Raw genomic sequence first — 12,295 nt, 5'->3', positions numbered from 1 at the left:
TAATTTGAAGTTTAGTTATTTATAAATTAATTAGAATTTTCCGTCATTTTCCGTTAGTAACTTCGAAAATATTATAGCACAAAAAAAATTTTTTTTACACCGCTTATAAATTTGAAAAAAAAAATATATCCTCTGAGTTGCCAATGTATTAACCAGTTAACAATGTAGTACCAAACAGGGTTTTTTTTCTCTAATTTTAATAATTTTTAAAATTCGTTTAATTACATCCCGGGAGGCACAATTTATAAAAAAGCAGAAGCGACGAACACAAACACAGAACGACGCAGAGCGAAAGGAGGAAAAGCTAATTAAAATTTTATCCCTGTGAATATATACAGGGTGCGGCAGAAAGACCCAGACAAATTTTAATAAAACTTGATTAAAAATTAATAAATTAACAAAATATAACAAATAATAATAAGAGTAGACTTTTTCTGATAAATAAATTTAATTGGTTTCAAAGTGGCCGGCTTTTACAGTTATGCGGAGGTGCAAACGCTTATTGAAATTTTCAGCAATGGGCCGAAAGTCTTCTACCTTTAATCTGTCCCATTCCCGCAGAAGACATTTCTTTAGAGAGTCCAAACTTTTATGTCGTTTAGTGCAAGTCTTAAACTTCAAAATGGACCATACACTTCAATCATGGGATTGAGATTCGGCGAGTATTGTGCCCATTCTCCAAATGATATCACGTCCAGAAAATGTTCCTTCCACCACTCTTCTGTCTCTTTAGCCTTGTGAGTTGATGCGGAGTCTTGTTGAAACTCCCATTTTATATTTCCGAAGTGCGTTTTGGCCCACGGAAATATAACAGCTTCTAGAATGTCCCACTGGTACACTTTTCGAATTTTTTTAGTTCTCTCATCCAACAATATCAGAGATGTTTTGTAGCTTTCGCAAATTCCGCCTCAGACCATGACCGACTTTAGATTTTTACGATGTTCAACTACTGAAGTGCTTGGTGCGTCTACAGACTAGATCCTATAGTTCTAGGAGTTACGAAAGTTTGGATGCTAAAGAGCTTCTCATTAGTGAAAAGGAATCTCTCTTAGTTCTGTCATGCGGCCTGTTTCAAAAGTTTTCGGCTTCTTTCGAGCCCCACGAGTTTGTTTTTTTCAGTGAGAAGCTGAACTTTCTGGACCTTGACAGGCTTCAGTCCAACTCTGAGTTTGCCATTCGTTGCTCTGATCGGTCCCTTATTTCCAGTTCACGAGCGATCTTTTTCATGGAAACTTTCGAATTTCTTTGAACTCGCTTTTTGATAACCTACGGCTACTGAAAGTGTTCACCATACGTTTTAGTCCACTTCCTGAACTTTTACCATCATTGCCAAGCCCTTTGAAACGATATATTGCATCAGACCCTGTTTGCCGAGGCACACTGAGCAATCGAATGACTTCATACTGCTAGTTTTCCTACTTTAAAATAGCATATATTTTGCTTGGCATTGCAAAAATGCCAAGAATTAGCACATAAACTAAAATATACATTATAAAATATGTTACAACTGAAGTGGTAGACAAAAAGAAATGAACAATTTTTTTTAAAAATTAATTAACTTCTGTTCTATGATGTAATAACTTTGTCCGAGTTTTTGTGTGCCTCACCCTGTACTGTGAGATTTTAATAGGGAGTTCCAACGCGTGTCGATCACAGGCAAGGGAATCATAAGGATCTTTTAAAAAGAATGTGCTTGGCTGGACAGTTTTTATCCCTTCACTTGGAGTGTGGGAACTTGTCGGCTTTTAACCGATTCAGCAATTTTAGAACTCGTGTTGAATTCATTAAATAGAAAAAGTGGAATGGGATCAGGAAATAAGAGAATATTTTAGAATGAAGGTATGTGCTGAATTGAGCTGAAAATTAGGAAGTAAATTAAGTTTAAATTAAATTTTAAAATATCATTAGACATATATATATGAATAATTTCTATTACTATCTTTGTTTATTTTATGAGTAAGTTTCGATTCAGCAAACAATTTATTGATTTAGTTGAAATTTAGCCGCATCTAGTTTAAGATTAAAACTTAAATATGAAATTATATAAGTAAAAGAGATAAATATTAGATACTCAACAAAATGAACAGAACGAGGATTAGGCTTTTCAAAATGATAAAGTTACACTAGTGTCAGTATTTACAAATACTTACAATACATTATTGAAAGGACTATTGACAAAAAATTTACTCATAGAAGATTTTATTGAAATTTTTCGAATGCAATAATCCCACTGAATTGGCTGATCTTCAAGGATGATGGTTATCAATAACTATGCTGTATATTTTCTTTATATTTTTATTAAGTAAATGGAGCTTCTATTATAAGCTAAATGAATATTTTTTCGTGTAATAGAAATACTATTTTACATTTTTTATAAATATTATTTGTACTATTTCAGATGCAAAAATTCGTGTGAATAAATTATTTTATGAATCTAATGCTTCATCTCTGCAATAAGGAATAAACAACATATTTTGAATCTGAATTATTCTATCAGTTAAATGTGTTATTTCTTCCCATCGCGGTGGAATTCATTTAGTTAAACCAAAATGTATGGCAATAAACGGAATCCAGTGATAAATTTCTCGCATTATTTAAACGAATTACATTCTGAGAAAAGTATATAAACGTTTGGGAACGCCTCTTCCGTGTTTTATTGATTTTAAAATTACCTTAATAATTGGATTCTAGAAGTTTCCTGAATTCGTTTGACTTCAATGAAAAAAATGCACCAAGCACCATTTTTTAAAACCAGCAATTCGAAGAAATTAAGTATCTTTTATACCAAACATTGTTAACAAATTGCTTATTATAAAAATTTATATGGATGTTATTTTTTTTTCATTTAACAACGTGAAGAGGGCGATATTCAGTTGTTGATGATTCGCAAATTAAGTATTATGAATTCGATTTTTTCTCAAAAATTGAACATTAATTCAGATTATTGTTGCCCTTCTCCCTTAAATGTAGATAATGAATGAAATGTTAAACAATGAATACCCTGTTAATACAATCATATTCATCAATCTGCTAAATTTTGTACTCTGAATAATTCACTGTCCATTTCACAAATCGCATTATGATGAACATCGCTTAGTGTGTTGAAAAAAATCTAAATCAGAAGTTTCCAAGCTGTGGATTGACTATGTATGTGTAATTTCTCTCAATTTAAAAAATGTGATGTATTCTTAAAATCTTCAGTAAGGCGCATAGTAACAATTGAACCAAAAAAAAAGCACAATACGGTAGCAAACGACTTGTACCAGTTCAGATATCGATCATCTAACCAGAACTTACTTTTCTTTAGGAATGTTCATTTCAATTTTCTTAAAAATTAATTTCTATGCGATTCGTTATAATTTTGTTACGATTTCGTAACTTGCGATTCGTAAGCATTTACACTGGTGGACAAAATTAAGAGATGGAAAGCATTTTCGCACATTTCTCTAAAAATACCGCACAAAACCTGGACAGTTGATTGCCATATATGGTCACTGTAGCGCTATTGGCCCTGAGATAAGTTTACGTATTCTTGTGGGCGTTGCTAAGCCAGCAGGAGGTATAAAAGTCCGCATCGAGCTGTTCATCTCATTCCACTCTTCAACACAGTTGCAGATTTTAGTGCATTTTTTGAATAATCGTGTTGTTTCTTGCTGGTTTTTAGGTGAAATGAGTGAACATCATCGTTTATACGACTGTATGAGGTGGTGAATTGTGGGTATACTTGAGGCAGGCCAGTCCCAAGCTCAGGTTGCTAGGGAATTGGATATAACACCAAGCGTCATTTCCAATTTGTGGAGTCAATTTAAAACTAGTGGGACAGTATGCAGACGACCAGGACAAGGTCGCCCGAGGGCTACAACCGCCAATGACGACCGGTATTTGTTCGTTTCAGCTAAGCGCCAGAGGACGGCTACAGCCACTCAATTGTCTAGGGATCTCGCAGCTGCTACAGGAACATCAATTTCGAGTAAGACAGTTTCCAGAAGACTCCATGAAAGAGAGTTGTATGCCAGGAAGCCCGCTATTTGCATCCCACTCACACATTCCCACAAAAGAGCGCGTGCAGAATGGTGCAGACGACATCAGAATTGGACACAGCTTCAATGGGCTAATGTTCTCTTCACCGATGAGTCCAGATTCAGTCTACAACCTGATTCTGGACGGTTATTGATATGGAGGGAACCTGGAACCCGATACCATCCCAGCAACACTATCGAAAGGGACTGGTGCTGGTGGAGGACTCATGGTTTGGGCAGGGATCATGCAAGATACCCGCACACCGCTCCATGTGTTTGACAATGGTTCCGTGAATGCCCAGAGGTACAGGCAGGAGGCTCTAGAGCCCTATGTGCGTCTTTTCAGGGGCGCTGTTGGCAATGAGTTCATTTTTATGGACGACAATGCGCGACCACATAGGGCTCTCATGGTTGATGAGTATCTGGAAAGCGAGGACATTCAACGAATGGACTGGCCAGCCAAATCCCCTGACCTGAATCCTATTGAACATTCTTGGGATGTTCTTGGGAGAGTTACTGCGATGCGCCAACCTCCCCCCAGAACCATTCTAGAGTTAAAAATTGCTCTGGTGGAAGAATGGGAGGGTCTTCCACAACCCCTCCTTAACTCCCTTATTAACAGCATGCATACTCGTTGTGCATACTGTCTGTCTGTCAGGGGTGACCATACACCATACTAGAGGCAACACACACTGTACAAGCCTCACTTTTATTGTCATATTTTATCCTTAAGTTCAGACTACATTGGATTTATTAACAGTAGGTCTTTCCAGTGAATGGCACTTTCATTTTTGTTTTGCATACTTTATTATCATGGTATAAGCTATATATTCATACCAAATTTCATTTATTTATATTCAGTATTTTTTGAGATATTTGGGAAAATGTCTCCCATCTCTTAATTTTGTCCACCAGTGTATTATATTTTGCCAAAAATGCTTTTTGGGAAAAAAAATTTCTTTTAAACCCATAAAACCCCTTTCGAAGATAAGAGATATTGTTCATCTAAAAATTGGGGACAGGGAGGGGATCATTGCACTGATGATAAAGTGGATCGTTTAGATTCGAGTTCTAAAACAATGGCTCGCAGTGTTTCAAATTTTGGGAATGCTTGTCCTAATTACGCCACATAATTTTGAGATAAAAAAAAAGCTAATCATTTTTATTCGTTCTTTTAACAGACATTAAAAGGAAAATTTTAAACTCATGCATATAGTATTTTGGCTGAATACTCTCATCACGAACAAGAAATAGAATAGTTATTTTGCATTAAATCATATTCAAAAGAAAAGAAAATCTAACAAGAATCTATACGTATGTATTAAGACTAGGATGAATGAATGCGTTCAGATTATTTTAAATTAAATCGTGCTATGAATTAGGTTGACTGACAAGATATCTCAGATATATACCGTGGGTTTCAGGCTGTGCAAATATGGTTTATAAGAACTAGGATCGGCATGTGAAATTCGATTTGAATATTTGAAAACAAAAAAAGAGAATTGTATCACTAGATAGGTCTGACTTCGTTATTGCGTTATTTTTTGTCACTACTATTTGTATTTAATTTTCTAGCTGAGTTATAATTCAATTGCGCTGTAATTGTAATCTGAAAAAAATGCTATGTTATTGGGAAGAATGGGCTTTTTAATGATGCAAAACTCTTTTAAAATTATAAAAAAAATCTGAAATAAAGACTCAAATTTACCTAAAAATATTCGTTTAGTGTGAATATAACATTATCAGATTTAAGTAGAGAATTCACCGACTCTTCATTTTCAACTATATATTGATATTCGTGAAATTTTTTTGCTGCACTTGTAAGGAAAAATCTAAAAGTCTTTACCTGGGAAAGGATTTACTTTCTTTTATCTGGACAAAGAGCAATTTGGATTGGTTTTAAGAGACGATTATGCCCCTATCTCTGGCTTGAAATCTATTGAACAGCCTGAAAACACTGTTGCTTGCGATTGAATTACGACAGCAAAATGAATTTTTTAAACTTATTTAAGTACTAAAGCCAAAACTGAAATTCTTAAAAAGTACAAATGTTCGTCTAAAATAAGTCAAAACAAAGCTATGGCATAGTTGAAAATGTTTCAGTTTCTTCTTTATAGAATTTTGAAAAATCTTGAAGTTTTTATAGACAAGACAGAACAATGAATAATGATGATTCAGAAAAATAATTTGAAAAGAAAAATCCTCCAACGAATGCCAAAATGAATCAAACACTTGATATTTTGAACGTGGCTTGCATCATCGTTCAACAAATTCAATGATTGAATTCAGATTCAATGAACTAATGTGACTAATATGTAAGGGAACTGTTAAAGAATGATTGTAGATTAACAACATTTAATGTTTTTTTAATTATTATTTTTGAAAAAAAGTTATAGATTGCCCTTCCCTCCTTTCCCTTAACCCTTTCTAGGGCCGTGGGAAGTATGCTTCCCACCAAATTTATCAATCTTTGTATGAAATTATGTAGGTTGGCTTAAGTTCTGACAAATTTTTTTAGTAAGTCAGAAACTTAGATGCTTCATTTCTTTATCTCAGACACAATGATGTGTCTTGATTTGTTACTTAATTATTAATTAACCAAATTAATTAATGAATCAAATTAAATTTATCTAATAAGCTAAATGAATCAATTTTCATATTTTAATTTCAAGCATAAAAATATTTTAACATAATATGACTAGAAAAAAAATGGCCCTTTAAACGGTTAATGTAATAACGATATACTTGATTTTACTCAATTCGATTATTGTTATCAATCAATTTATGTTATAACTCTTACGCGATCATATGAAACGTAATGTTATCATAAGCTATCACATGAAGCGGAAATTACCGTATTACTTTAATAGAATAATATACTATTTAATGTAACTAAACTATGAATTTTTATCTTATATAAAACAAATTTTGAATTTTAAGATTTTGTAAACTTTTGACATAATGTTTACTGAAGATAATTACTCTATTCCTGCATACTACAATATAAAACAAATTTTGAATTTTAAGATTTTGTAAACTTTTGGCATAATGTTTACTGAAGATAATTACTCTATTCCTGCATACTACAATATAAAACAAATTTTGAATTTTAAGATTTTGTAAACTTTTGACATAATGTTTACTGAAGATAATTACTCTATTCCTGCATACTACAATATAAAACAAATTTTGAATTTTAAGATTTTGTAAACTTTTGGCATAATGTTTACTGAAGATAATTACTCTATTCCTGCATACTACAATATAAAACAAATTTTGAATTTTAAGATTTTGTAAACTTTTGACATAATGTTTACTGAAGATAATTACTCTATTCCTGCATACTACAATATAAAACAAATTTTGAATTTTAAGATTTTGTAAACTTTTGGCATAATGTTTACTGAAGATAATTACTCTATTCCTGCATACTACAATATAAAACAAATTTTGAATTTTAAGATTTTGTAAACTTTTGACATATTGTTTACTGAAGATAATTACTCTATTCCTGCATACTACAATATAAAACAAATTTTGAATTTTAAGATTTTGTAAACTTTTGGCATAATGTTTACTGAAGATATGCAATGCAAAATAAATAAATCGTATATTATCAATAATTTATTATATCCACAATTTTATGCATGTTTGAAGAACATCTGTCGCTGAATGTGTTTCACGATATTACTGAGAAGTCATAACTGAACAACCCCCATCATAAATGAAACTATTATCTAGAACATGAATTTCCTTCCCAGAATTCAACCTCCATAACATGCATAATAATGCTACAGTTTCAGAGAATTTATAGGTTCATCTTAATTGTCAAAAACGGCGTTAAACGGAACCCAGCTACACAACTCTCAACAAGGATTTTATGCATCTGAGTACTCGATTGAAGCTCTGAAAACTTTTCCAACCATTTATAGATTTTACTCACGCAGTCAAGACTTGCTTTAATTCTGAGGAGCGTAACTAATTTTTGCTTACTGGCGTCTTTTCGCTTCTCACGTAAAACTTAACAAAAGCTTTGTGGCAGTTTGAGGCTCCTAACGATGGCGTACCCGGCCACTTATTTTCATTCAGTGGTTTGATTTCATGGGCTGCTCAAACATTTGTGCGCTGCCTGCTTTCATTTTTGATAGACTTTGAAAGTGAACTGAAACTAAACAACTGACAGAATTCAGCTATAATGAATAATTTATTGAGCAGTATAATGGGAACTAACAACCTCATTTTGTAAGTTCAGGATAATTTTTGATCTTGGCAATCTGTATTCCAATGAATTCATAATTTTATTGAAATACTAAATATTCTATAATACAATACAAAATACTACAATATTATTATATTGTAATATGTACTTACTGTAACTTTAATAGTATTTTTGTGCAATGATACTATTTTAAAAGAATAATTTATGGAGCAGTATAATGGGAACTAACAACCTCATTTTGTAAGTTCAGGACAATTTTTGATCTTAGCAATCTGTATTCCAGTGAATTCATAATTTTATTAAAATACTAAATATTCTACAATACAATACAAAATACTACAATATTCTTATATTGTAGTATGTACTTACTGTAACTTTAATAGTAGTTTTGTGCAATGATACTATCTTAAAAGAATAATTTATGGAGCAGTATAATGGGAACTAACAACCTTATTTTGTAAATTCGGGACAATTTTTGATCTTAGCAATCTGTATTCCAATGAATTCATAATTTTATTAAAATACTAAATATTCTACAATACAATACAAAATACTACAATATTATTATATTGTAGTATTTACTTACTACAACTTTAATAGTATTTTTGTGCAATGATACTATCTTAAAAGAATAATTTATGGAGCAGTATAATGGGAATTAACAACCTCATTTTGTAAGTTCAGGATAATTTTTGATCTTAGCAATCTGTATTCCAATGAATTCATAGTTTTATTAAAATACTAAATATTCTACAATACCATACAAAATACTACAATATTCTACATATTACAATATTCTTATATTGTAGTATGTACTTACTGTTCTTTAATAGTATTTTTGTGCAATGATACTATCTTAATAGATTGAATATAAGAATTTAAAAATTGCAAGATGTAAAATTATATGTATTTTTTTATATACATATATAGAACAAATAAACCTATTATGTGTATGTGAAATTATAAATATAATAAGCTATTATATATAGTTTAGTGTCGAATGATATTTTTGTTCTAAAATAAAATGGAGGAAAATAGTGAATCTACATTTTAAATATATAACAATCCATTGTCTGAAAGAACAGAAAAATCGGTACTTTCATCTTTATCACAATCACCTCTAATGATGAATTCTCCTGTTGAGTTGTCGTGATTAGAATTTAACTTAAATGTTCAGATAAAAAAAAATGAGCATGTCAAATTTTCTTTTACTTTTGAATTTACTATTACTTTATGTAATGGACTTTTCAACCTTTATTTCAGAAAGATGAAGACTGCTGAATGATTGCAGCCAAGCGGAGATGCCCTCTATTCCTGCAGATATGCACAAATTGATCCAAAACTGGACCGGTTCCAGTCGCAAAGCGCAGACGGTGGCTTGTATGTGCCATCCTGCTGTGTTCCCACGTCTTTTCACAGTGATTTAGTGTGATGTGTGTCTACTTAAGTGTTCAGAAATAAGGAACGTAGTATTAATCTCATCGTTTTGTGTTTGTTTCGAACAACGGTGCTCATGACTAGTGAAGAATTCAATGTTAAAGCACCCTCAATGTCTGTACGTCTTGAACGTGCTTGTATGTGTAAATCATTAATGTACTGGATCTCGCCTCATTGCCAATGCTTAGTTTTTGTGTTGACAGTGTATTTATGAAGTGTTTGTGGCAGCTTGACAAGTTTTAAATGGAGCGTAACGTGAGTGATATGGATATTTTTATACGGTATATATTGAGGCAAAATTAGTATAAACCATGATTACATATATATAAATATATATATATATATATATATATAAATATATGTATAAATATATATATCTTATTGAAATGTCGAGCTTACCAATATATCGTTCCCCTTCCCAGATTGCTTTGTGTATCATTGTCGCTTTGCTCGTGTGTGTGTTAATTGTAAAATAGTCGTGTTCTTAAAAATGAAACAAATATTATGTCACATATATATGCCATGGTTGCAATCAAGTGTTTTGAAATTCATCAGTCATAATTTATCATCGTGTATGTACAAATGGATTTTATTTTATGATGTTTCCTCTGGACTGAGTTGTTTTATTATTCATATCATAGAATTACACAATGGTTTTTACAAATCAACTTTTATTTATAAGTTTTATTTCCCTTTTTATTTATTGTTTGAAGAATTACTGGTGAATCACGTGCTTTTTATTGAGAAGTAAAAGTTTTTATTATTTTTTTTCCGTTTAAAAAAGGTTTTTATTCGGAAATATCATGTTTGTGTTTGTACTTATTTCAGGTTCATGAGCACAATCATGTACGAGACACTAATAAAAATTTTACACTTTTATCCATTATTATAAAACATTCATCTCGACAGTTGTGTAGCTTATTATCAAAAGATTAAAGTATTATTGGAAACATTTTTGTTCCGCTTTAAAAATTGTAAGGATGTATGTCCGTTTAATATAAAAGAATTTCTAAGTCAACCTTTAATTATTTTTTTTCAAATTTAGTAAAAATCAAACATATATGTTTATATATGAACAATCTTATACAGCTTTATGGTGCTAAATTTGAAATTATTTTTTATTTGTAAATTACTTTATAAAAAAACTTTCTCATTAATTCATTTTTATTGTTTTTATCAAAATAGATGTTTTACAAAATTTAACATTCATAATATGTCGTAGATTAATAGTATATATTAGATTATACATTGTATATAAAATGTCCCTTTTCTTCGAAATATTATTTTTTGAAACCTTCAGTTTTATTTTAATAAACAGTAATAAATCTGTTATTATATTTAATTATAATTCAAATACTTGTGGATCTTTATTTTCTTTTACGACGTTAAGTTATTATTAAGTTATAAAATTGTTCCAACATACTCAAAAACCATATTGATAATGAAATTTTTAAATACTTTTTTGTAAACTTTGGTAATTTTTTTTTTAATTTTAAGCCTCTTAAAAAATAAATTGATACCTTTTCTTTCCAAAACTGCCAACAATTTTATTTTAAGAAACAGTAATAAATCTGTTATTATATTTAATTATAATTCAAATACTTCTGGATCGTTATTTTCTTTTACGACATTAAGTTATTATTAACTTATAAAATTGCTCCTATAGGCTCAGAAGCCATACTGATCATGAAATTTTTAAATACTTTGTAATATTGGCTTTTTTTTTTTTTTTTTTTGAAATTTAAAACTATCCTGAAAAATAAATTGAAACATTTTTCTTTCAAAACATTTAAAGTGCAAAATGATGGCAGCTTTAATATTTTTTTTAAAAAAATTATTACTTTAATTCTACTTAATTCGTCGCTTAATCACTATTTATTAATCGATTAAATATTTTCTAGCTACTCTTAAAGGAAAATTAAACCACACGATCTGAACAATTAAAAGAACTAATTAGTTGTGCTTTGAATTTAAATAGTAATTCATTAAATTTTTTTCAATATTTTTAAAGGTTCTGTAATTTAAGCATACTTTACATGTAGGCCTAATTCAAAATTTCTGATTAAGGTAATTTAAAACTCCCCTTTCTTAATTTTTCGGAAATATTTCGTTTCATTTATTTTGACATTTTCTGCTACAAAATATTTCGAAATAATATTTTAATGAGATATCACCAGTATAATATGAAGTTTTACATATGACGCAGGTTATTTAAAATTCTTTGCCAACTTTTCTGCATAATTATTTGACATTTAAGTAACTTAATGATTAGATTTCTAATAATTAAGCATTTGTTATCTAAAACCTATTAGTTCTGGGAATATGTGAACACAAGATTTAAGTAAAATAAATAATGAGAAAGTATAATTTTTCAGTTGCGACAATAATGTTCTTAATTTTAAACTTGCTGTTTTGACTGCCAATTAATAATTAGAAGTTAACTATATTTCTTTTACAGTATCATTAATTTAGGTTTGGCCATCGTCTCTAAATTTTGGATGACTGAGTATTTTTTATTGAGTTTCAAATTCAACATTTTTACTTCGATCATTTATTTTAATATTCATCTTTTGTAAGCAAATTCTTTCCATTGCTCCATGAAAATGCATTTACTTAATGA

At 30.3% G+C, this 12,295-nt stretch overlaps 1 protein-coding gene across 1 annotated transcript in view; it reads left to right on the top strand.

Moving 5' to 3' along the window:
* LOC129978693 (cGMP-inhibited 3',5'-cyclic phosphodiesterase 3A-like) overlaps positions 1-10,688 on the top strand; it is a 679,937-nt gene extending 669,249 nt beyond the window's left edge. Inside the window, exon 15 of the mRNA XM_056090656.1 lies at positions 9,502-10,688. Within this exon, the coding sequence (XP_055946631.1) occupies positions 9,502-9,519 (18 nt within the window). The 3' untranslated portion in view covers positions 9,520-10,688. The remainder of the gene's footprint in view (positions 1-9,501) is intronic.
* Positions 10,689-12,295: the final 1,607 nt, after the last annotated feature.

The sequence above is a fragment of the Argiope bruennichi genome, chromosome 1 (genome assembly GCF_947563725.1).
Source record: "Argiope bruennichi chromosome 1, qqArgBrue1.1, whole genome shotgun sequence".
In the NCBI taxonomy this organism is placed as follows: Eukaryota; Metazoa; Arthropoda; class Arachnida; order Araneae; family Araneidae; genus Argiope; species Argiope bruennichi.
The sequence above is the reverse complement of the archived record's forward strand: the minus strand, read 5'-3'. Positions and strand labels throughout refer to the sequence as shown.